At 44.4% G+C, this 26725-nt stretch overlaps 1 protein-coding gene across 1 annotated transcript in view; it reads left to right on the forward strand.

The window, feature by feature from the left end:
* Positions 1-420: 420 nt before the first annotated feature.
* The window catches only part of SHC4 (SHC adaptor protein 4), a 124838-nt gene continuing 98533 nt past the window's right edge, over positions 421-26725 (forward strand). The window contains exon 1 of the mRNA XM_014852853.3: positions 421-1901. Within this exon, the coding sequence (XP_014708339.2) occupies positions 1317-1901 (585 nt within the window). The 5' untranslated portion in view covers positions 421-1316. The remainder of the gene's footprint in view (positions 1902-26725) is intronic.

The following is a 26725-nucleotide window of genomic DNA, read 5'->3' on the forward strand; positions in this document are numbered from 1 at the left end:
AGGTACAGGAAGTTGCACCAGACGGGAGATGGAACCAGCAATCAATAAAAAAAGAACCATGTTTCTAAGAAAAATGCATCACGGCTTCCCACAGGAGTTGTATACCATATGTCCTAATACCCGTGGAACAATGCATCTAATTTTTAGCTCTTCTGCTTGGCTGTACTGGCCATCTCAACCAAAAAGAAAATAGACCTTTTAACCTGCTGCTGCCCAGCTTAGTGATGATTTATAGTAAAGATTTCTTTCCTTTTAACCCTTTCATCAGATATCACAAAGTAAAATCTCTCCCTCCAGCCTTATTTCTCCTGGCTACTAGTTTAGTATATTTATGGTGCATGAGTCATCAAGCTGCCGCCTGATTGGATAAAAACCAAGCACCCCTGAGACCATCAGTCAATTACAGCTATTCTCAGCTTCATTCACAGATTTATTAGCTTGCACACACAGAGAGAAATTCATTCAGCAAAGTTCATTCATAAAAATTTCAACACACTGCGTGTCATCCTGCACATCTCAGCCTTCTGCTGCGGATGGGCTCCTGAAAGAAGCTCTGAGAGGAGTCCAGGAGGGAGGGAGGCTCTGGGTGAGGGTGGGCAGGCTGGGAGGGGATCTGAGGAATACCGAGGGATGCAAGCCCGTGAAATAATGCAGAGCAGCGCCTGTCACTAGTGCTCCTGGCTTGTGGCCCAGACGGGATGCAAGACAAGATCTTCCAAGAGAGGGCAGCCATCAGAATCAACGAACTCAGGCAGAACGGCCTTTGGCTCCTATATACATTTTTCTTTTTTCCTTTTTAAAATGAGCAATCACTGGAACAAATAAAGGGTTAATAGGCCAGTCAGTGCCCCGCCCTGTGGGAGCCGGAGGGAGCAGGTTTGAAAGTTCCTGTGTGCAGAAGAAGAGGTTGGGGGTGGGGGGCGCTCAATATTTCTGCAAGGCTCCTGCACCGCCGGCGATGCGGCGGGACCGACTGGTCGGTGCCCGGCCCGGTTCTGTGCCTAAGAGTTGGCGGTGAGCGATCCCCGCCGCCGCCGGCCTGGGTCCGGGCTTTCCCAGCAAGGAATCCAAAGCGAGAAGGCTGGGTGCTGCCGCCTGGGCCAGGGAGGGACTGGAATCAGCTGGAGAGGCGTTTTGCCTCTGGGCTGTCACCCTGAAAGGCCCGGGAGTCGAGGCGGGCAAGGGCGAGAGCAGAGTTGGAGAGGTGGCTGCCGCGAGTTGCACGGGGCGTTGAGGCTTTTGCTTTCCGTTCGGTTTATCTAGCAGACGACGAGGCGATTTATGCAACAGTATCCTGTTTCGGCACTGCCAAGGCTATGCGAGAACGCGGTCAGGACAGCCTAGCAGGACTCGTGCTGTATGTAGGACTCTTCGGGCACCCCGGGATGCTGCACAGGGCCAAGTACAGCCGCTTTCGCAACGAGTCCGTCACGTCCTTGGACGAAGGCAGCCCAGGAGGATCGGTCGGGAACAAGGGCTCGCCGCAGCCTCCCTACCCCGCCCTGGCACCTCATCTGCCGGCTGAAGATGCCACCTTGGCGTCCCAGGAGAGCCCCACACCACTGTGCACCTTGATCCCTCGCATGGCCAGCGTGAAGCTGGCCAACCCAGCCACCTTGCTGAGTCTGAAAAACTTTTGCTTGGGTACCAAAGAGGTGCCCCGGCTGAAGCTCCAGGAAAGCCAGGACCCAGCTCCCAGCAGCCCGGCTTCTCCTGAAACCAGTCTAAATAGGGCTGTGTCTGCACCTCCACCGCAGCCGGACCTGGTGGGGCACAGGGCAGCCGCCTTAACTCCAGATGTTTGCCCCCCTCCTGGCCCTGGGGAGCCAACCCCGGGGAGCAGGCAGGACAAGCATTTTCTGCAGCACCTGTTGGGGATGGGCATGAACTACTACGTGAGGGTAAGTCCATTTCCCTATCTGCACTCTTTCTAAGAACTCCTGGGGAAAGGCACATCTCTGTTTTCTGTGAGGGGCTGCACACCACCTGGCTTGGGTCTCGGTTTGGACAAGACATTGTGCAACTGGACCGAGGGGAGGAACGGAGCCAAGCTTACAGGTTTCTCTACGATATCTGGCTTGTATTGGAGTCAGACAACTTTGAGTTCAAAGATATGAACTGGTGCTAACTTGTAGGTAGTTGCCAGGTGTGAGAGCACCTTCTAATAGAGACAGCCAAGATGGTGCCTTCTTGTCCCCATTGGACTTAGCATTCTGGCCAAGAAGAGTCAAGAATTTCAAATCTGATTAGTGATTGAGACCTGGTAGGTTATACTGGCCGTTGTAATTCAGTAGAGATTTTTGTGCTAGAGGAATACATAGTGTCTGAGGGGCTTGAATTATTTTTAAAAATTTAATTCAGCATTTAACAAACACTTCTCAAAGCAGGCTGAGTCTCTAGCCTTGTGCTGGGAGCTGGCCTTGGATCTTGGGTGCACTTTCTTTTGCCCTTATTGCCGATAATGTGGCAGGTGGGCCTTGTCTATGAGCTATGTGCAAAATCAAGGTCCTTACTGGCCTTCCGTCTGCCCTTGCCCATTCCAGCTCTGGGTAAAAGAAGAATAGGAGATGTAGCCCCCACACTTCTGGAGCTCACGTTTCAGTTGGGGAGACCAGCAAATGCATGTGAAATAGTAAGAGAACAATACTTAGCAGTAGATGTCGAGCGTGAGAATGATGAGGGAATTCAGGAAAAGGGAAAGGTTGTTGGGTCTGGGATTCATTCACACCGGAATCCTGCAGGAGAAGGTACATCTCGGACGAGATAGCAGATCTGGATTGGCAGAAAGGAAGAGCTTCCTGGCAGGGCAAGAATACGAGCAAAGTCAAAAGCCGGTATCCCTGTCTGCTCTCCTATCATTGTGGTGGCTGCAGGGTGGCATCACATAAGCTGGGCTTACTTGAAGAGGAGGGGGATGCCGGAGGGTGGTGATGATAGAGAGAGTGGCTAGCTCTCTTGTCATAGCTGGTACTCAAGCAAATCTGAGTCAAATAAAGATAAATATAGATCATGGGTGGCTTGGGGAGGAGGGAGCAGTTGATCGAAGCTCTTAAATGCAGAATGAGGAGTCTGTAAATGCTCTGATTGGCAAACAAGAACCCTCAAGGTGTGCAGACAAACTATGACTTGACGAAAGTGGTTTCAAAAAGCTCAGTCGGTGGATTTATTTGAGATGGATTGAACAGGGAAAAATTAGAGATTGGGAGGCCAGTAAGAAAGATGGTCTGAGGGTTTAGGCGTGAGAGATGAGAACATGGATTAAGGTGGAGATGAGAGAAAGGAGATGAATGCAAGAGACTCTGAGAAGCAACAGTTTTGGGTGATTGATCAGATCATTTCAGGTTGTAATGCAAATAACCGAATAGTGAACATTTATTGAGCAGTGACTAGATTGGTGAGTTTGTTATTATTATTTACGGAGATCGACTATTGATAATGGGTTGTGAGGAGTGAAAAATAACTTCAAATTTAAAATTCAGAGTGGGATTAGCGATGCCAGTGATAGAAACAGAACTAGTTGGGAAGGGGAGCTTTTGACATATTAAGTTTAAAGTAATGATATCTCAGTGACACTAATTTGTAAGTAGGCAATCATGCAAGACTAGGACTCAGGTGAGAAGTCTGATCTGAAGGCATAAATTTGAGAGTTAGCCTAATAGCTGTATCACAAACAGAAAATTAAGGTCTCCAGGAAGGCCAGATAATGAATGCTGGAAGGGATACAGAGAGAACGGGCTTGGGACAGCCTTGGCGAATGGATAACTAAAGCCTCTAGGAAGATAAATTTATGGGACACTCAGCTCTTGCCCTCCTCCACAATGATGTGGCTCATAATGGCCATAGTTTCATGTTTCTACCAAAAGTTCATGGACACATTCTCATTTGTCAAGCTTAAGTGTCTGCCAGGCCCTAATGGGAAAGCAAGTGATTCTCCAAGCCCATGCTCGCTGCACCTGCCTTGCCATCACCTAGACATCCTCTGCCCTCTGCCTCGCCTTTCCTTCCCCTCTGTACCTCCTTCCACCTCCCCACACCCATGCACCTGTACAATTTTAACTGTGAAAGAGTTGCTGTGTGATGTGCATTTCCCCTAGGGAGCATCCCCGCTGGTATTTTAGATTTTTAATGAGGACACCATCTGTCTTTTCCTGGCGATGATAAATGACCCCAGGAAAAGTGCGTACCCTGTGACCCAAATGAACAACCCCGTATTGCCAGTAGACAGTGATGTGAGATGCCAGTTAACATCTCTCTTAGGAAATCAAAATACATGGAAAAGCCTACTTTATTAATTTTTATAGAGTCCTAACTTTGAAAGACGGAAAGGACTTGGAAGTTATTGAGTTCAATGCCTCTATGGGGAAACTGAAGGCCAGAAAAGTGATTTTTTAAGGCCGCATGGGAGAGACTTAGCTCCGGAACCCAAGGCTCCTGGGTGTCATTCTTTGTTCTTTTCACCACGCGTTTCCATCCTGGTGGAGGTTCTGTTCCTCAGAATTCTTTGAGATGTGAGCCAATTAAAAAAAATGAAATGCCAACCTATTAATTTACAGTGAAAATTATCACCCCAAGTGAACCAAAATTGTGATCCCTGTATTCCCATCTGTGGGAAAATGCACATAGGAAGATTTCAATCAAAGGTTGCTCGGTGATGATGGAATCAGAGCAGACAAGTGAGAGAGATGTTCTCAATGGCTAGAGGACATAGGGGCGAATTTTGTCGGCAAAACGCAGCCACGTATTCTACTTCCTTATCCACGTCACATGACTGCTTCCCTCCTTGCCCAAACTTACTTGTTTATTCATTTGCTCATTTATTCAACAAATATGTAATGCAAACCAATTTTTCAAAAGAAACTGTTGCAGGCCCTGGGGATTCATCCACGAATGAAACAGACCAGGTCTCAGCCCTGGTGTAACTTACATCCTAGTGAGCGGAGATAGGCCCTGAGTGAGTAAATATTACTTATTTATTCAATGAGCAATGAAGCAGGGCAAGAAAGAAAGGCAGTTCCTTAGGTGAGATGGAAGGTACTGTATTCCTTTAGTGTAAAAATGGCGTAGTTATAGCTACTCTTTATTTTGTTTTCTTGCATATTTTATCTTCACAGTAGCGACTGTATTTGCCATCTACTCTAAGTTTGAGTTGACTCTGGGTTAAACATCCTTTTTTAAAAATGACTATTCTTTCGGTCTTATGATGTAGAATCAAATACACAGTTGAAAATACTTCACGAATCCTGAACAACTATTTTTCAGTTGCTTTCCTTAAGATCAGACTTTGAACCTCCTGAGGGTCTCTCAAGGAAGGTAGGCCAGCAAACCGTTCTTTGAGAGATACTGAGTCAGGAATGGGACAGCCAGACCCCGATCTGAACAAAGTAGTGAGGTGGGTGTAGTCTGTTAATGCCAAATAGTGACTTTTGTTCCCACCATAGGATTAAGTCTCATTTCCTTCTGAGATCTTTCCAAGTCACTTCGTCCAACCACAAACATTCACTTGCAGGTCTCCCAGGTGACCAGCATAGTCTGTAGCGAGTGTGGAAAATACATAGCATGACCAGTGCGCTCATCTCTAAAAGGAGAGGATTAGTCTGTATGACCGTGAAGGTGGCCCCCAGCACCAGCATTTAATGACTCAAGGGCTCCTTTCTCCACGTGGGAGGTATTTTAAACATTAGTTCCCTTTCCCATCCCCAAATGAGGACACGGAGACCTCAAGAGCACGTTATCTACCCTACATTTTACAACTTAAGTAAGTAGCGGACAGGATTCAAATCCAGGTTTGGCTCACTCCAAGGCTTGTCTTCTTCCCACCCTCACACTCCACCTCTGAGCGAGACAGGCAGTTCTGGAAGTTTGTGAATGGATTATAGAGAGGACCACCCTGGGCGGGATAGCTCTATTATAGGACCAACCTGTAGAACTTGCCTGCTTGCATTCATTTGCATGATTTCCTTCTCCTCACTTCAGCCTCGCCCAGCCCAGCCATTTCCCCTGACAATACTAGTTTCCTAAGGCTTCTGTAACAAGTATCACAAGGTGGGTGGCTTACAACAGTAGAAATTTGTTCTCTCGCAGTTCTGGAGCTAGAAGTCTGAAACCGAGGTATCGACAGGGCCGTGCTCTCTCTGAAGGACCTAGGAGAGGATCCTTCCTTGCCTCTTCTAGCTTCTGGTGGTGGCCAGCAATCCTTGGCATTCCTTGGATTGTAGATGCCTCCCTCCAATCTCTTCCTCCATCTTCCCGTGGCTTTCTCTCTTGTATGTGCATGTCCAAATTTCCTTCTTCTTATAAGGCCACCCGTCATTGGATTAGGGCCCACGCTCATCCACTATAACGTCATCTTAACTTGATTACACCTGCAAAGGCTCTACTTCCCAATCAGCTCACTTTCATAGATTCTGGGGGTTAAAATTTCAACTTTTATTTTTTTGGGTGATGTAATTCAACCCATAACAGTCTCCAAGAACATTTATTGCAAGGTGTTCGTCCACATGGACGTTCTTGGGTATTGGACTCATCAGCTTTGTGTGCAAACATGAATTTGAGTTGAGGGGTTTTCTTTACTTCCTTTGGAAATCTCACAGAGTACTCTTACCATCCATCCTCCCTTGTGCTATGTTGTAGCTTAATACTGAACCAATAGACTAGCGTTGTCTACTGTCTATTGTCTAGACTAGATGTGGTCCATGGTACCACCGAGTTCTGTCTGCCTCAAGTATCTTTAATGCAGGAAAGCACAGGTCTAGGAGTTATGAGATTTGGGTTAAAGTAATGGCTCTGACACTAATCAGCTGTGTGATCTTGGGTGAGTCACTTCACCTCTCTGGGCCTCATTTTCTTATATTTAAAATAAGAACAAATGAAACAAAAGAAAAATTTGAACAAAATGGCCGCCTAAGATCCTGAGACTCCAGATGTCCTTTCCCGCTGGTCTGAAGTCTCCTTCTATTAGGATCTCTTTTGGTTAGAAAACAGATTCAAGAGAGTTTCCTGAAGGAAATATTTTTAACATCTTTGTGTTAATAGAGAGGAGAAGGAATATCCTTAGCACCCTCTCCCTAACACTGAGCTGGCTTCACCAGTAAAGCAGAAAGGGGGGTGTTCTCCGCGCACGGGCACAGGTGGCCAATTTTAGAGAGACGGTGAGAAAAGAATCTGGTTGTGGAACTGCAGCCAGGTGTAGGATTCCAGTGAGGGGCAGGGTGTGGGCAGGTCCAGGGGGCAGGCCCGGGTGAATGATGGTAACCGGGATTCTGAGAACGTGGCATTGCTCTTGTGGTCTAGCCAGCTGGGCCGGGCTGGGGCTTGGCATCCACCCTGAGGACTGTAGAAGCAGCAAGAGTTAACCCTTTTCTGTGCTCTCTGGACAAAAGTGCTAAGAGAAAAAGGCCCTGCCACACACGTAGACAGTGTGGAAACTCTAACCTTGACGAGGGAGGTTTGTAAAGCCAGGAAACCCCTGAGGAGGCAGTTCCATGGTTCGTGCAAAATAAAGGCAGACCTGAGTGGTGGGCGTCACCACAGCCAATGGAGATGGCTTTCTGCTCTACTGATTTCCCTCGGTTCTGTTATTGATGGTTAAAAGGGAGGTAATATGGGTGGGAGGATATAATTCCAGCCAAAACTTACAATTTGGCATTGAGGGTGTTATATTTTCCTTCCTGTTTCTTTTTGTTAAAGATTTTATTTTTTTCCTTTGTCTCCTCAAAGCCCCCCGGTACATAGTTGTGTATTTTCAGTTGTGGGGCCCTCCAGCTGTGGCATGTGGGATGCCACCTCAGCATGGCCCGATGAGTGGTGCCATGTCCTCACCCAGGACTCAAATAGGCGAAACCCTGGGCCACCAAAGCGGAGCGCGCAAACTTAACCACTCGGCCACGGGGCCGGCCCCCTTTCCTGTTTCTTTCTTGCAGTAGATGTAGAAGTAGATTCTGCTAGAACTTAGGAAAATCCTGGCAGATTTGACCTGTTGTTGTTATTCTCCTTAAACCCTTGCACATCCCTTGGTATTACCAGTCCTTGCCCACCCCTGACCACTAGAGCATGAACCGGAAGAATGAGTCTTAGAGATCACCAAGTCCAAACCCTTCATTTTACAGTTGAGGAAATGGAGATTCAGAGCTGTGAAGTGACCTGCCCTGAGGCACACAGCAACTTAGTGGTGGAGCCCAGAGAGGAACTCCCAGTTCTGTGTACAGCACTCTATTTTCTACCCACATCTTGTTTCACCTTCCCTTACTCCCTGAACTAAACATGCTATGCCAAATGTCTCTATTTGATTAAAATGCTGTGTCTATACTTTTCTTAAAAGACAGAATAAAAGCTTTTTTTCTAATAGGAAAATTGTCTTTACAAAATGGCAGTAAGGGAAAAGAGAGCAAAGAAGAGTGACGAGGAGCCCAAAGTGCATTGGCTTTGCCAGTTTCACCCTTTAGTTTAAGGAGGTCCCTGTGGATGGCAACATGTCCACGTTGGGCCAGGACTTGTACGATGTGCATGGACTGACCCCCATCTCATTCATCTTCCACAGCCCTTTGGGTCAGTTCCCCAATATGGCTTCTCTCCCTTCTAATATCATATTACTCCAAAGCCAATAACATGTCATCCCATGGACTGGATTGAACCGACCCTGTTTTCTAATACAACAGTTCCATCATGAGGAGAGTGATCTAAATGATGCACACGGCTCATGAGTCAAGGCTATTCCACACCCTGCTCTCCAGCAACAGTGATATGAGGTGGCTGGGGTTTCTTTTCCTCTCGTAAAAAATACAAAATTTGGATCTTGGGGGCGTCTGGCCAAATTTGCATTGACCAAGATCATGTTGACCAAAAAATACAGACTTCAGTGCTGCCCACAAATAGCCATTACATGAAAAGATTGCATCCGAAACAGGAGAGTTTGCAAGGCAGTATTTGGAAAAGTCGAGAGGCCTCAAAAAACTGCATTTTTGATTGAGAACATTGGTTGAGATGATATGAAATGTATTGATATCGCAGTAATGATGCTAAGTAAGTATAAATTTACAACCATAAACTCAGGTGTATACGAAATGTCATTTAAAAATATATTTTTAAAATTACATGAAACCAACACCAAACCCTTTCCTGCTTGGCTGGCAATAATTTCAATTTTGGTCATTATCTGTCCCCCAACTCTAACCAGGATCACATAGCGAGTCAGGGGGCTTATTTTGTGCCCCTAAATGGGGGAAAGGCCTGTGACATTCAGTTCATTGTTTAGGATATTGATGGTCCCCTAAAGACTGGGGGCACCCCCATGTCTAGACCTCCATTTTCACACTAGAATCTCTACCCATTCTGGGAGCCCCTTGCTGAGAATCCAGCCTCCCTAGCTGCCCCTCCAGCCATTCCCCTTGGGAGGCCTTGTCACTTCCTTGGGACCCTGCAAGGATGCAGATCGAGGGTCCATAATGCTCAGAGACCCCCCCAATATCAACCATCCATCCTCTTCCCATCACTGCCTCTGAAGAAAAGGGGGGACAGATGGCTCAAGCAAGTTAATGGGAACTCCAAAAGCAACCAGCAACCAAAGAGGTGGTGATGGAGGGAGGACACAGCAGAAGGGCACAAAGGAGAGGGCAGCCCACCTATGGAGACGTTTAAGGCTGGGCAAAGATGGAATGAAGTTTAAAGTGCTGCTACCATTTGTCAGGGTCAGACACTGGCAGCCAAGGATTCTGAAGGCAAATGAGGCCGGAAGGCAGCTCTTGGGAGGAGATGGAAATTATATTGCCTGTGGGAGGTTGATGGGATCGAGAGCGGGAGGGAGGGAGAGAGAGGGAAAAGAATGCACCGTGCAGGCAGTGCCTACCCAGAAAGAAGCTGGAACACGGAGGACATCAACCAACAGTTTACTGATATGTTTGGTTTGGTCAGATTAGAAAAAAAAAATTCTTTTGGATTAATTTCCAACATTTAAAAACCAAGAAATTCCATGTAAAACTCTGAAATTCTGGCTTCTCAGAAGAGCTGGCAGCACCAGGCTGGCTATTCCACACATCGACTGATGGCCAGAGCTGGTACCACGTCACAGTCCCATCCACTTTCACTCACTTATGTCACCTGGCTGCCCTTAAAGGCGGCTGGATTTGTATACCACCTGTGGCATTGGAACAAGAAGAAATTTCTAACTCCTTTGTTTTCCATTTTCCAATTCCGAATACTTGGGAGAGAAGCTGAGAATGTTTTCTTCTTGGGCCACATGCCAGGGCTTTTTCTTTTATGTAACAGGACTGAGTACGGGGGCTGAGCGAGACCTGTGAGGGGGGGCCTGCCTCCCAGCTCACAGAGCCTTTTCCCATCCTAACAAAGTTGCAGAGTTTTTGAGGGCAGTGGAGCTGCAGGACTAGCACAGACCATGGGTCAGAAGTTAGTTTGTACCTCGGTTCTTTAGGGCAATGAATTTTCCCAGAGAAATAGCGTTAAAAGTTGATAAGCTTTCTCATGTGGTTAAGGAGAGGATTAAGTGAAAAAATACATGTAAAAAGCTTAGCACAGAGCCTGTCACGTAGTAGGTCCCAGATGGAGGGAGGAAAATGAACTTTCAAAGGTCCAGGAGTGACTTTGGGTGAAAAATTTGAAGTAGGCTAAATTTGATTTGGGCGTTTCACCCTGTCCCTTGGGCATTCTTTCTCCTGGCCAGCAGTGCCACCCCAGTGGAAGTTTCTTCCCTAAACCTTTCCTATGGTGCTCCCCAGGGCAGGCCTGCCCTCCTCTCTGAAGTTGTCCACCACTTCTCCACTAGTCCACTTTCCTCTTCCCTCAGTGCAGCAGAGTGAAAAGCACTTGCTTTTGGAGTAATATTTATTTACTTCATTGAATCTGCATTGTAATATTTCCCAAAGTTTGCTAAGGGCCGTCTACATCAGTTAAAAATGCAGATTCCCAGTCTCCGTCCTAGACTTACTGGATCAGAATCTCTGAGTCTGGGGCCCAGAAACCTGCTCCCTATGTGATTCTGAAGCACAGAACATTTGGGATGTGCATTAGGAGGTAATAGTGAAGGGAAGAATAAAGAATTGAGTCATTTGGCTCCTGAAAAAAATCTAAGCTACGTCTAATTTTCTCAAGTTTTCTTCTTTTTCCTCTTTTAAATCCACAGATTCTCTAAAAATTACAGTTCACTCTCTCACCCCCACCCAAACAATACTCCTATGGCTTCCACATCCAGATCAAGTGATGGCATGAGAATGGGGCAAAGCAGCCACATGTTGCTATGACTCACCTGCAGATCAGCTGTGTCCACGTTAGCAGCAGACTTGACCTTAACTCAGGCGCACTCTGGGCTAAATGGCGTGACAGGCTAGCGTGGTATCTACCGTTATTGGTACCTTTATTTCCATAGGGAAATGCACTAAGAGTTTTAACAACTATCTTATGAGTACCTTTTAAGAACAGAGCCTGTCTTGGGGTTGGAAACTTCCTCTAGTTGGAGGAGAAGCAGTGACAGGAAGCAAGCAACTTGAAGAAAATTCCTGCATGTTCTAAAGACAACCCCAGAAATTGGATTTTTTCCTTCACTGTCATCAGATAATAATTTATATGAATCATTTATTAGGAAATGGTGAAATGTATAATTCAAATGTAATTTTTTCCCTTTTTTTTTTACCCTAGTGCCAACTCTAGGTCCTTGAAAGGCATTCCCCTCCCTCTCCTCTCTTCTTAAATCATGGTTCCTTTAACCCTGGACTCAGGACTCAGACTGATACTTTAGACTACAAAGTTCTGTTTCACAGTGAATTCAGCTATCCAAGGTCACAGGGCTAATCAGCGGCAGAGCAAGAACTAAAATTCAGGTCTCCTGACTCCCAGGCCAGCGCTCTTTCACTACCTTTTGTGAATAAGATATAATTCTTGCATGAAGAGGTTACAGGATGAAAAGAGAACAAAGACGTCCACACAAATTACTGTAATACAGGGTGATGTGTAATAAATGACACCAAAGTGATACAGGTAAAGCATGTGGGAGTTTGGGGGGAAAGGGGACTCCTTCCATCTGAGATGATTAGAGTAGTTTTCATGAAGGAGGAGGCATCTTAACTAAGTCTTGAGAAAGGGCAGAGATGAAGGAAAAGCATTCTCTGCAAAGAGAATGACGGGAGTGAAGACACGGGGGTGGGAAAGTGGAGGATGCATTTGGGGAAGACTTGGTTGGACAGTGCATGAGGTCTATGTAGGAGATCAGAGGGAAAATAAGATGGACTGATGCTATAGCAAAGTTGTGTGTGTCTGAAAAGTTGGGTTTTCCAACAGCAAACTATTGAATATTTTTTTATAATAGGGGAACGACAAACTCAGAGGTATGTTTTAGAAAAATTATATGGGTTGCAATGCTCAGAGAGGATCCAAAAGAAGGGAGACTGAAGAAACAGAGGCCAGGTGAGAAGAACTATTGGAACAAAAGCAGTGGCAAGAGAAATGGGGAAAGATGTGAGATCCATAAGAGGAGAAAGTGAGGAGGCAGGAGGGGTTTGGGGGCCAGGAGTGAGTGCCATTTTGCCTGTGCTGCATGAAGCTGCCCTCAAAGCGTCCAGGTGGGAATCTCCAGCAGAAAACAGAACGGTTAGGACTGAAGAGAAACTATTTCCGTTACTATCGTCATCAAGGCTCAGGGAATAGACAAGGCTACCAAAGAGAGAGTGTAGAGCAGGAAGGGAGGAGGGCTTGGGTGTGCCACAATTGGTATTCCATGGAAAGGGAGGAACAACAGGCATCGGTGATGGAACAGCAGCACGAGGAGCAGGATGGAGAGAAGACAGGGTCATCTAGGGAGAGGGAGGAGAGAGTTTCGAGGAGAGAAGGATGGACGAAACATTGTCAGAACCCATGGAGGAGTCAAGGAAGATGAGAACTGAGAAAGAGTCATGGGTTTGGCGTTTTATCTTCCTACTTCCCCTCTCCACTAAGATGTTAAATTCAGCTGTTGCAAACCAAACATCCTATTGGATACCCAGCACCTCCACCCAGTGGCACCTCCCAGTTGTCCGAGAGTCATTCTAGACCACTCACCTTGTCTTACTCCACACAGCCTTCAGTTATCAAGTCCTGTCAGTCCCACCTTTATGACATTTCTCATACCCATCCATTTTTCTCCATCCCCACGACAGTTTCTAAGGTGGGGACTATAGTGGGCAGCATTTTCAAACTTACTGCTCAGCTTTCTATGGAACTGCTATTTCATGGAACTACTCTTTGCAAAACTCTGCTGTTGTAGCTTTCAGTTGAAACTAGGAGATGAATAATCATAATACAAGGTAGAAAATGATACATACCTATAGAAAATAGTCAAATACATCAGCATAGTGAACTCTAAGAGGTAGAGGCAACTTAGAGATCTCTACTTAGAGAGGTAGAGACAGCTGGGTGATCAGAGAAGGCTTCGAGGGAAGATTGTGGTATTTGAGATGGTCCCTAAGATTGGATAGAAGTTTAACCACAGGGAATATAAAAAAAAGGTATTCCAAATGGAGGGCACATAGATAAGGAAATATAGGTTATATATAAGACAGGGCATTGATTTTAGTTTGGTTAGAGTAGAAGCTGGTTGGAAAGGACTGGCGGATACTAAACTAAGACTTGAACCAGGTTATAGAAGGCCTTAAACATCAGGCTAAGGAGTTTAGATGCTTGAGCAGAGGCATGAGGATTCATTTGTGCTAGAGAAGGGAGTGACTGGAGGTGGGGAATCCCTTTCAAAGGCTATTACAGCGATAGTCAAGGTGAGAAGTGTCTATATTAGGGTCTTGATAGAGGGGGTGAAGTAAAGAAACACAAATAGAGATATTGCAGAAGAAAAATTTGATGAAGGGGCAAAGAGGGAGGGCAGATCCCAGTCCAACCTGCCTGAGGTTGTGAGGTAAAGGCCTCTGGTGGAGTGGGGGGCCATGCCAGTAAAAGACATGGTGGACCACAGGAGGAGAAGCAGTGTTGAGAGGGATGGTAAGAGGTTTGATTTTCAATATGTAGAGCTTGAAGTTGCAGAGAGCACTCTGGATGAGAGGGAGATGCCCAGCAGGCAGGCAAAGTTGGGGAGAGCCTTGGGCCTGGGGTGCACTTTGGGGGTCAAGTCAAGCGATTGGACATTCTTAACTAACAACTGTCCCATTAGGCAGAGAGATTTTAGCTGATTTTTGAGGGTGGTAAAGAATGGAGTGTTTTAAAACATTATATAGTACAAGGCTTCTTCTCTGATGAAAATGTTTCGTATATACTTTTCACACTTAAGTTAAACTTACAAAAATGTGCTTTTTGTGTTGTAGATTCAAGGCCTTTTCTCTCAATTTTATACATAGTAGGATTAATATCTCTTTTCATCAGTCTTGCATAAATTCTACCCAGAGTTTTTCATCTGCATTCCTCCTTTCAGTATCTTCAAAATGAGATGAGCTCTTAGAGACATCGTCAAGGCAATCTGAGTACAGAATCCGTTTCATTTTAAAAATCTTTTAGAGTTCTTTTATCCACATCTAATTTAACATTATTTTTAAAAGCAACTTGTCTTCATAAAGTCTTTCCAAATCTTCTGACTTAATTTTCATAGAAGTGACTCACTTTTTCAAAAATCGACACTCACATTTTATCAGTTTGTTTAATGGCTACTTAAATGGTGTAATTTCAATAGCAATTACAACCGCCATAAACAGGTGTGGCACAAACATAGCAGGATTTGGGGTAAATCCACAATTCAAATGGTGGCAGCAGAAAGCGTGGGCATTCTAGTAGCCTGCTGACTGCAGCAAGTTTGTTAAGTGGCAACCAGTTAGCAGAGTTTTATTGTGGTGTTGTGTGTTAACAATTAAGCAACTTGCTTTGTTGATATGTCTCACAATGCATTTCCAATTTTTGTCATCACGTAAATGCCTGGTTTCATGGTTGTAATCAATGAGCATCTCTTACATTCAACTTTTTTCCCCTACTGAACCCAGCAACAATATCTTGCCCTTGAAGAACAGACAGCAGTTAATGAATACTGTTGTGCTTACTCTCCAAACGGTTTTTGTTCAGGGAAAGTGATATATAGAGAGTGTCCCACGGTAAACAAGAAAATAAACACAGCTAGGAAGGCAGCCGCTGTCCTGACTGCCTTGCAGAATCCTATCCAAGACCCTGTTTTAAGAAGATGAGACTGAATCAGCAACTAGAAGGGTATCTCTGGGGGTGGAGGTTTAAATTTAGAAATTCATCTATGACCCTAAACCTTTCTCTTTATCAAGAAAACCAAAAACACGCGAGATTTGAGTTCCCCCCACCGTTGCCAACATTTTTACCAGCTTGAGACTAAGTGAAGACCCTCTGTTTTTTGTTTTTCTTAATAACAATCTGCTTTTTATAGGGTGGCCTTTGCATCTCTATAGCATTTTGTAAACATTAAACAAATAGACTAAGTTTGTTCCAAGGGCAGATGTAATGTGTTCTCAGTAGGTTTTGTTCGTCATTTGGAAAAAATACATATCTTTCTCAGATATCATTACATAATCTACTGGAAATATGCTCTAGAAAAAAACAAGTTGGTTTTGCATATCTATTTGCCGAAAACCAAGGTACTTTACTCAACAAAATGGATATATTTTGACTCTTATTTACCCAGTGCTTTTAGCAATGGCTCCCCAATCCTGGTGAATGAGATTGTTCTCTCACTTATGTTTTTTAAAAATGGAAGAATGAAGGAGGAAGAGCAATGAGGACTAACTTTTCTGAGCTGTTTTTGCTTCATCTAATTTTTCTTTATTGCATTTTTCTGAAATGTCAAAGATAAAACTCATTTTGGGGAAAATTCGAACAATGCAGAAGGTGAAAGATGATCGTCCCTTCTCTAGGGTAATTGGCAGCATCGGCAGTCTGTTTTGTGTTCTTTCAGACTTCTTCCTAAGCTTTGCACACTTCTATACACACACACAGACACACTTGTGGACACAGATGAAGACGGTGGCATGCATGCAGTTCTTCAACATGCGTTTTTCTCTCTGACTGCAGATTAGGGCACCCTCGTGTGTCAGTACTTGCTGATCCTCAGCGGCAGCACAGTGTCCTAGAGGAAGGGCCGTGCTTCCGGCCGTTCCTCTGTTGGTAGACAATTCCCTGACGTCACCTGACCCTGGGAGAAGGCCATCTCCTTCCCTGCACTGTTTCGGGTTGCTCTCTTCTGTCTCACAGCTGCTCTCCTCACCTGAACAAAGCTGCTTCCCCAAGCCCGACCCCCAGGAGGTGGATGTTCCCAGTACATGGGGATCCTGGTCCTCAGTCTGGAAACATGTTCTTCCACTTCTTGTGTAGCTGGAGATGCTGAGATCCGTCAAGACAGACCACTTCCTCAGGGAAAGTGAGAGAGCCTTAACTAAGATTAGCCACCCTGTGACAACTCACCCCAGGGTGTGGGTGCATGTCTGTAAGTGTGAGCGTGTATGTTGTTTCAGAAAGCAAAACCTATAGTTTTGGCTGATGTATTTCTATTAGAGAATAATGTATGCATTTTTGCCTGACGTTTGGTTCATTCTAGTATACAGCTAGCTTATTTAGGGCTAGAAAGGATGACATCTTTTCAGACTCTTGGTTTTTCTTTCATCATTCAACTTCAACTCAGCTTCTAAAAGTCAAAACTAGTCATATGTGATTACCCTTGAGCAGATGAGAGAAGGTATGGACTGTGGAGGGATATTCCTGGGCAGACAGAGTCCCCTCTCTCCTGCCCACTGCCTCCACTGGCTTTGCTAGAGAGCACAATGAGGCCTGGAGCTTCAGCCAGGGATGGAACCTGCCTGTGGGTTGGAGGAGAACCCTGACCAGAGGCTCATCTATTTTTATGTTGGCTTTCTTTTGGTTTCTGAAATGATGTTAAAGATACTTATTCTAGCTAAATGAAGAGATGTTTGGAAAGAGTTTTTGATTTGAAAATAAAGTATCTTGGAAGTACTGAAAGTTTGAAATAAACACCTAAACATTTCAGAGTACCTCTAACTGCATCTGTGCCCTCTCGACTTCCCAACATAGACATCATGACTAGACAGCGCATGGGGGCTAACACAGGCCTGTCTGCATGATGCTGAACTCTCAGGACCTCTCTATTATTTCAAGTATCTCTTCTCAATCTCTTCAAATACAGAGATGAGTTTAAAAAATATGTTAACTCATTTGAAGTAGCTATAAGCTGTTCACTTAAAAACGAAGAAACGCTTATTCAACACCAGATCTTAAATTCTTTATCTTTTACGACAAGCAGTAATAAGTTGCAAAATTCTGTGAAAATAAAGGCTAAGACTGCAAGCACCATATCATTGTGCCTAGTCCAGCGATAGGAAGCTTTTGGGAAGGGAATGTTCAGAATGTATTGCACAGAGAGCAAGGAAGATGATCAGTGAGGAGGGGGAGAGAGCCAGGCAGCAAACCCAACATGAAATAAATCTCATGTGTGGTGAATTTCCAAATCTTCCCTTCATAAAAAGTAAGACTATGATTTCCTGACTAGGCTATCAGCTATGAAAAGAAGGAGGAAGAGAAGGAGGAGAAGAAAGGGGGAGGAGAGGGCGTAGAGGAAGAAGGAAGAGGAAGGAAGAGGTAGGACGTCAGCACTGCTGTGGGAGGCCCTTGGGTCCTGTCAAGGAGCGAGGATTGATCCTGGAGGCCTCCAGGAAGCATAATGTGCATACTCACGGGTAAGATATTTATTTATGATTTATACCCTGCTGACTTCCAGAAGGATTTTGAGGTGGCTCACCTGCTGGTGAGTTAATACTTCCTACACACACTGAGCAACTCTGAAAAAGTGAGAGGGCAGAAACTCTGTGAGTCATCACCCAACTGTTTAAGAGAGCTAAGAAGGGGCCTGTTTCTTCTGAATGAGGTGCCCACAGATGCTGGCAACACTCACCGGTAGGAATCCTAGTGCAGCCAAGCTCGTTTAGTTGACATCACTAGGAAATCTTGGATTTTTCAGCTAACTGAAGCTTTTCCTTTTAAAATATTTTACATAAAAATCTCTGTATAATGAAGACTACGTACTTCTTTCTCTTCAGAGATGCTTGATAACTGATTGAAAATAATTTTTTTTGAGAGGGAAATGCCAATTTTTTTTCTCTAGATCTATGGTTTATTTATTTATTTATTTTGGTGAGGAAGATTGGCCCTGAGCTAACATCCGTGCCCGTCTTCCTCTATTTTGGATCTGAGACGCCTCCACAGAATGGCTTGATGAGCGGTGTGTAGGTCCATACCCGGGATCTGAACCCACAAACTCTGGGCTGCCAGAGCAGAGTGTGCAAACTTAACCACTATGCCACCGGGCCAGCCCTGATCTATGCTTTATTTCTTCACAAGAGTTTTATTGAGATATAATTCACATACCATAAAATTCACCCTTTAAGTGTACAATTCAGTGGTTTTTCATATATTTTCAGAAGTTTGCAACCATAACCACCATCTAGCTTTGGAACATTTTCGTCACTCTGAAAAGAAGCCACATATCCATTAGCAGTCACTCTCTGTCAACCCCCTCCAGCCCCTGGCAGCCACTAATCTACTTTCTGTCTCCGTGGATTTGCCTATTCTGGACATTTTGTATAAATGGAATCATATGATATGTGATCCTTTGTGCCTGGCTTCTTTAACTTAGCATAATATTTCCACGATTAATCCAGGTTATGGCATGTATCAGCATTTCATTCCTTTTTATGGCCGAATGATATTCCATTGTATGGATATACCACATTTTGTTGATCCATTCATCAAGTGATGGACATTTGGACTACAGTGAGCATTCATGTATAATTTTTTTGCATGGATATGTGTTTTTGGCTTTCTTTGGTATATACCTGGGAGTGGATATGGATTAGAATGTAACCTCCTTTTTCTTCTGGTGGAAATGGAGCCTTCATTCTAACAGTCATTGTATTGCTCTGGGACCCAGGGCACACCCTCAATAGCTAATGAGTGTGATGGGTTAGCTTCCCCTGAACTCTGAGTCCCCAAATGGTTGAGCGTTTTGAGCTAGCCTGTCTCTACTTTTATAATTTTTCAGATTCTTTCAGCTCTCACTCTTTGCTTTTGACAGTGAACTTGTCTCTAGGAGAACCCATCGCTTGGATTTGGGCTTCTGAGCTTCTAAGAGGACAACCTGTTACAACTGTATCTAAATCAAGAGTAGATGGGTTCTGAATGAAGGTGTTGCCCTAAGAGAAAAGCACAAGCCTGAGCTTTTGTGTTAACAAGTTTTATGAGTCTCTCTGGGCACCTACTTCTGTATTCTCAGCTATGTTTAGGATATTCAAAGTCATCAAATATGAGACTTTCAGTTAAAGTGTTATTGTATAAAGGCTCTGCTTTCAGATAATAAGGATTAAAATGTTGCTTTTGCTGGAATATAGGAAAAATCCATTTAAGAGTCACTGAACTGATTCTAGTCCAAAATCTAGAGCTCTCATCTGGTAGCAAGGGAGCCACAAAGGAGTCCTGACTCCTTGACTGCCATCTGCAGAGCACTGTAAGAGGCCTCTGTATCTCTTTGGATTAGGTTATCACAAAGCCTCAAATAACTGGAGTTTAGATAAGACAGAGGTTTTTTTGCTCTTGTGAAAGAAGTTTGTAGGTAAATAGGCCAGGACCGCATGGTGGTCCCACAGTCATCAATAACCCAGGTTTCTTCCATCTTTCTGTTTGCCTATCCTTAACACATGGCTTCCATCCTCGGGCTCACTCAAGATTGCAGCACCGCCTTGGGAGCATCCCACATCATGTCCATTTTCCAGGCAGCAGGAAGAGGAAGGGCAAGGACAAAAATGGTGCACTTCCTGACTGAGCTGGCTCCTTTTAAATAGGTTTCCTTGAAGTCCTACCCAATGACATGCTCCTTAGTCTCCTGGTTTCAACTTCAAGGGAAGTTGAGAAATGATAGTTTTTAAGCTGGGCACATTGGGGATACTGTTAGTAAGGAGGAAAGGAGGAAACAAAAAACGGGGGAAAAGATATAGGTAGGCAACCCAGAGTCTCTGCCTTGGCCTCCTAGGAGCTCATGGTTTAAGATGGAGGAGGCAAAGCCAAGTCACCCCCACTGTTACACACAGAGCTGTGCAGAGCTTTACAATGGCCCATCCCTGAGCCACTTCCTAGTTTGTAGGCTTAGATTTTTGAAAAGGATGATTTTGGGTACTGGTTCAATAGTCCATCTCAGTTCTTCAGTGGAAGGATCAGAGGACTTTCTGGAGGATACAGGATTTCAAAAGAATGTTAAAGGAAATGATGCTATGAACAGAGACCCTCTTCAGGTATTATGGGAATGGCTGGCCTAGAGGCATCTACATGGTGTCACGTATGCTTCTTGGTTCCCATTTGTGAACTCATGAATATCATTGGTCAGGGGTGGTCAGGGCAATAGTTGGAAGTTCAGAGTGTAGTGAGAGGCTGGAGAAGTAAAGAAGCTTCTTGATTTCCTTGGGAATCTCAAACCTGAACTAGAATCCTCATTATTTGCTATAACTGACTGACCTCTTCCTGCCCCTGGAATCTTACTTCACGTTCCTATCTTTCTGATTACTTATATCAAATTATATATCCTTGTAGAAAGTCTTTACTTAATGTAATAACGAATAGTACTAATAATCCACCTCGCACTAACATACTTTAAAGGACAATAGGATCTTCCTTGTACTTTTTTCTTTCTCTCCAGCTAAAAATGCTGAGGTTTTGTTTTAAGTGTATAAGCTATAATACAAGCAGTTTGAATATGAGATTGTCTTTTATCTAAAGGTATTATTTGAGTTTGACTCACAAATCTGCGTTAGAATTTGTCGGGAACTTGATGTCTATGGTGTAGTGAACAGGTTAGCAAATTCCTATACTTGTTTAGAGATTTGTGATGTTGCCCAATGTTGTTCAAGTCCCTTAAGTGTTTTAAAAATAGGGGGGTTGGGGCATATAGTCTTTTCCAATGCAGAGATTTTATGAGTCTAGAGTTTTTTGTTTTGTTCTGTTTTGGTGAGGAAGATTGTCCCTGAGCTAATATCTGTTGCCAATCTTCCTCTTTTTGCTTGAGGAAGATTGTCCCTGGGCTAACCTCTGTGCCAATCTTCTTCTATTTTGTATTTGGGATGCCTCCACAGCATGGCTTGAAGAGTGGTGTGTAGGCGCATGCCTGGGATCCAAACCTGTGGTCCCTGGGTTGCCGAAGCAGAGTGCACGAAGTTAACCACTACACCACCGGGCCAGCCCCCTAGGGTTTTGGTTTTTGTTTTTAAATATTGACTAGTAGGTCCCTCCTTTCTAGCTCCAATCACGATGCTCCTGGGATTTAATTCTGTAGCAGCTCCACAGTTGCTGAAGCCATAGGATTGTACTGCTGTCCACCATGACAGCGTTTCCGCTTACACAGACTTAGGCTCAGTCCTGATTATTTGTAAGAATATTTAAGAATCCCCAAATGGTATCCAGACATATCAAAATGGCAAATGTTTCTTCCAACTTTGAAAACTATTTGATTTGGGCACTTAGATGATTCTGACTCATTATTAAAATAATTCATTTAAATCATATTTCATGGATAGTCACCACTTCTGCCTCCATGGGGACTGTGATCTCACCGTTCTCACCCTGTTCCTGTTATTGTCAACCTTTCTATCATACGAGTGTGTGCAAGTCTGTTCCATCCTTAAAATAACCTCCTCCCCATAGCTTGTCTTTCCTCATTTGTTAAAATATAAATTTCTCAAAACAAAAATGAAAACAAAAGCACTGTGCTCACTGGTTTCTTTCATCGCTTCTATGTCACATTCCAAATCTCCTGTTCTCTGGCTCTTGATATTGGTCCATGAAAGCCAGCAGTCGCCAAATTCCAGTGGACAATTTCCAGCCCTGCAGCCTATTGGTCCTCTCCACTGTTCTGCATTCAGTTAACAATCTCTTCTGTTAAACTCTGTGTGCCCTTGATTTCCCCCATATCATACTCTTCCGTTTCTCCTTGTACGTTTCTGACTTTTATTTTGTGTCTTTAGTGGACTCTACTCTGCCTGCCCTTTAAATGCTAGGTGACATCAGATAAGACACTTAATTTTTATCCATGAAAAGTAGAGGGGTTGGATTGGATGATCTCTAAGGTCCCTGCTGGCTCTAGTTCCTTTTAGTCATATTATCAGGAGTTGGAATTCACTGATTTGAGCTACAGAAAACTCTTAAGTTTCATTTAAAAAGAAGTGTAATGAGAGATCGTTAACATTTGGGCTGCAGTTCTGCAAAGGCATCTTGTTGGCTGTTTCTTTTTCAGAGAAGTCATAAAAGCTGAAAACTCGTACGACATCATTCAGCAGTTTATCACCGTGTGGGAGACAGACTACTGTGAGTTAGCGTTTCGGCATAACAGAACAACTGAGCATTCATGGAGGACTTGACTGCTGTGACTTGGAGGGAGGGTGGTGTGAATGAGGTTCTTTGGCCACCATGGCCTCCAGCCGTGACCACACACTCAGCGTGATTACAGTCCTAGACAGCTGGGAAGACTGAGACTACCACGGTACAGAGCCTCCTATTGGGGATGTCATGTTTGACTAAACATGGCAACCGATGACAAAAATGTTGGCCTTTTCCAATTGGCCTTTTTCAGTAACACTTAATTAAATGGTACCCATAGTTTTTAATAGTAATTTAGTTATATATACTACTCTCCAAGATTTCCGATTACTCTCTGAGAGCGGGATTTAATTTGATAGGCGGGGCAGGAGCAGAAGTTTAAGGGTATTTGAATCTCTAAAAGGGGTGAGTATGGACACTGCTGGGTGAGGAAAAGGGAATAGAAGGAGAGTTTGATGGAGCTGCTAAAGTTTGTGTACCTCGTGGTAGTACTTTTGCAGTTGCTTTCGTTTGTGAGAGCCTAACCCTAACCCTCCAATAAGTGTTCAATTCAATCAAAAACTCTAGGTCCTGGGTACACAACAGTGAATCAGATTTGTGTGATTTTGGGGTGCAGGGTATAATTTATTTAATATTTTGTTGTGGAGCTCAGAACTGAGAAATAAGGTCATAAAACCCCAAAGATATAGCATTTTAAGTGGATTATGGGTTGGCAGGAGAGACCATACACACAACATCACTATTAGATTAGATTAAGTTCCCAACTTAATTAGACAAGGATACAAAATATAATTGCTAGGTCATCTGCTAAGCCATTCTGCAAAGACGTTGCCTTGGCTACAGCAATAACCAAATTAAGGCCATAGCCAACAAAATGGTGGACATGTTAGACCATTGAGACAGTAGGCAGGGCCCTACACCTTTTCTTGAGCACATACTCAGAGCACCCTTGTTAGTCTTTCTGCCTGGGCCTGTCCCTCTGCTGCTCTGTATGGGATGCACAGCACTGCTGCCCCTTGGCTTCTCTGATTGGGAGCCTTGGAATACCAGATGGGCACCCAATGGAAGGTCTGGGAATTATATTAACTTGATCTGCACGGTGATAGTGCTGGCATTCTGCCTCACCTTTCAGAGCAAAGGACATCCAGCAACACTCTCCTGGGAAGTAGATTAACTTCTGTGAGTCACTGCTTTTCCATCTCATTTATGATTCATGACCTAGGCTATATTTTTAGCTTGTATTTATTTGGGCCTGAGAAGTGGGCTGGGTGGAAGTGTTGTTTGGAAACTTATGGAAGAATGAGGAGAAATTGGCATCACACTTAAGCCTAGGTGGCCTGAAATCTGGTTGTAATCATCAGGCATTCTGTAAACATTTATTGAGAGCCTACTGTGTGCCATGATCTGTGTTGGATTCTGAGGATGCAAGGTAAGTGGGACCCTGCTTCTGGTCCCCAAGAGCTCATTGAATTGTGCAGGCAAACAATTAAATAGACAACTAATATACTGCAGCCCCTGACTATACCCCAGTCATATCTCTGGACTTTAGTCATATTGAAGTATTGGGTGTTTGGGGAGCACCCTTATTCTTTCCCTACCTCTTGCACATGCTGTGCCCATTTCCTGGAAATTCTTCCCCCAACTTCTTCTTAGTTGCCCTTCATGACTCATGTCAGCATCCCTTCTTCTGAAAAATCTTCCCTGATCCCCTGAGGTTGGGTTGGAGCCCCTCTTACACACTCCCATAGCACCTCACATCTGGGTGTTTATCAGACTCTTATAAAGAGTGCTCTTGATTGGGGTCCCTTCACAGTAGTTGAGGTTTATTCTTCAGCTCCCCAAACCAGGAGGCAGGTGGAACTGAGGGGGATTGGGAAGAACAGCATTGGCATCCCAGAATAGTTACTGCCATTTGCTGAGCCTTTTTGTGTGTCAGTCACTGTGCTCAGCACCACGCATGTTTTGCCTTATTTGAGCCTCTTAATAACTCTGTGAAAAAGATGTTATTACCCCCATTTTATAGATGAGGAAGCCAAGGCCTTGAGATGTAGTTATTTGCCCAAGATCTCCCAGCTAGTACACAAAAGGCTGAGATTCCAACCCAGGCTTGCCTGACTCTCTCAAAGATGCTACTCCTAGACCCTATGGCAGATTCCTTCTCCCCTTTCATGGTTACTAGATCAGTCAGGATAGACGAGGTCATGCTGTGTTAATAAAGCCATCCCAGCATCTCAGTGGCTTAGACAAAAAGGTTTATTTCTTGCTTATGCCACGTGTCCACGGCAAATTGGCTGGGGCTATGCTCTGTGTCGCTCTCCCTCAGGGACCTGGGGGGGCTCTGTCTCTGTGCTTCCCCAAGTGCAAGAGAAAGGAAATCTGCAAAATCACCCAAAGTGGTAGTCTGCTTGAATATCATTAACTAAATCAGGACCCGCACCCAACTTCAGAGGGGTGGGCGGAGTGCAAGCCTACATGCTAGGAAGGTGAAAAATTGCAAATATTTGTGGAACAGCAGTAATAAACTCCCCCATATACAAAGAAAGGAGTGCAGGAAGCAGATAAATGAAAACAAAAGAGAAGGATAAAATGTCCTGAGGAATGAAGGCCTTCCCATGAACAAGTGAGAGCTTGCCTTTTAACCACAGGTCTCTAGTTAAACGGCTGTTGGGATCAGTTATTTGGATGTTCTTCCTGTAAGCAGCACTGTGAAGGCTTCTTCTCTTCAGGATGTACTCATGCTTTGACACAACTTGAGATTTCTCTGGGTCCATCAGGAGAGAGTAGTCAGTTGCTGTGATGAAAGCAGCTTAATTTGAGTAGGGCCAGTATTCCAAGTCTCATTTTCATCATGGGGAGCTAGCCCTGCCAGGTTAGAGACCTTATCCAAGAACAACAGAAAACAGCATTCCTGATCTGCTAGGATCATGCCTACACAGTGATAAAACTCTCTTAAAGGTTCTTGGGAGGCTGGGACCCAGTGCCCACAAAGGCCCTAGCTTAAAGCGATTGGTTGCAGCTTTTCAACCTCAACAACATTAAAACTGAATATAAGATACAAGGCCCCCAAGGAGTTTCTGCAAAGAGCACATTGAGAATATTTTGGTCAAGGAGAATTCACCTTTGTACGATGCAATTCTCGCTTTTTGAGAACACAAAGAGTGATCGATATGGTGTGGAACTGAGTGCAATACTTACTATCTTGGTGGATGCAACAATCATTCTTCAAATCACTATAAGTTATTATAGAATGTAAAAACATTTTCCACCTCCAGAGGGTGCCTGGCTTTACCACTCTTCTTTCTCTTCATGCAAAAAAAGAATTTTATACACACACACACACACACACACACACAAACACACACACACATATGTACATTAAGAGTTTGGGTGAGTGGGAGACATGTAAAATTATTCCTGGGGCAAGTTGTAGCCCTCCAAATGCTCTGGATGTGGTTTTGCCCCACGGGTGACCTCTAGTCCAGTGACTATGTCTGTGCTCAGGTCTGTAGGCAGAGATGAAACCTCTCTCAGTTCAAAAAATCCCCCTGTGTAAGGGCTTTTCAATGGGAGTAGGACTATTGGTATGAGACACTGCATAGCTGCCTCGTGTGGTGCAGATGGTTGTCATACTTTCCTGCCCACAGAAGACCAGTACTTTTTTTTCAGATGGATTGGAAGGTTCTTTGGACTCTTGAAGACAGCCCATATCCTGGTATATTAGAGTCACCAAAGGGCCAGCCACACCAAGGTCTGTCTTGTGTATCTGGGCTTCTGGCACTCAAGACGCTCTATTTGCAGGATCCTGGCTTGTTCACTGTCAAAGAGAAACTTTTCTTGTGAATCAATTTAAAACTTCTCGCATGTAATTCTAAAATTCCCCAGGAGACTATACTTAGGATGTTATCAGTTCTGCTTGCCTTAGAGGGAGTAGGAATGGACTTTTTAAAAAGCAGGTGCTCTCTCCACCTGCTGCAGGCGAAGGAGTCTCCTTATGGGGAGAGAGCATGGAAGGCGAGGTTTGGGCCGGAGCGACAGTCTTCACTCCCTTCACAGCCTGCTTCGCTTGGGTAGGAACCCTGGAGAGGAAGCTCTTGCTTTTGGAAGAACAAGCAGAACACACAACTTACTTTTAGAAAATTCCATCTTTGTAAGACTTAAGGATTCAGAGGGTTGAAATTCTCTGGTTGCCAAGACCCCGAGTGTGAATGAATGAGCAAATCCAGATTTTCAGGCTTTTGAACCTGGAGCAGGGTAGATGTTGGGATTTTTAAGAACATCTTCAATTCAATCAACCCAGGTTTATTCTGAGGAGCTACTGTGTGCCAGGCAGTATTCTAGGTGCTGGAGATAGAGCAGTCCTTCCTGGCTC

Source organism: Equus asinus, chromosome 2, assembly GCF_041296235.1.
Source record: "Equus asinus isolate D_3611 breed Donkey chromosome 2, EquAss-T2T_v2, whole genome shotgun sequence".
Taxonomy (NCBI): domain Eukaryota; kingdom Metazoa; phylum Chordata; class Mammalia; order Perissodactyla; family Equidae; genus Equus; species Equus asinus.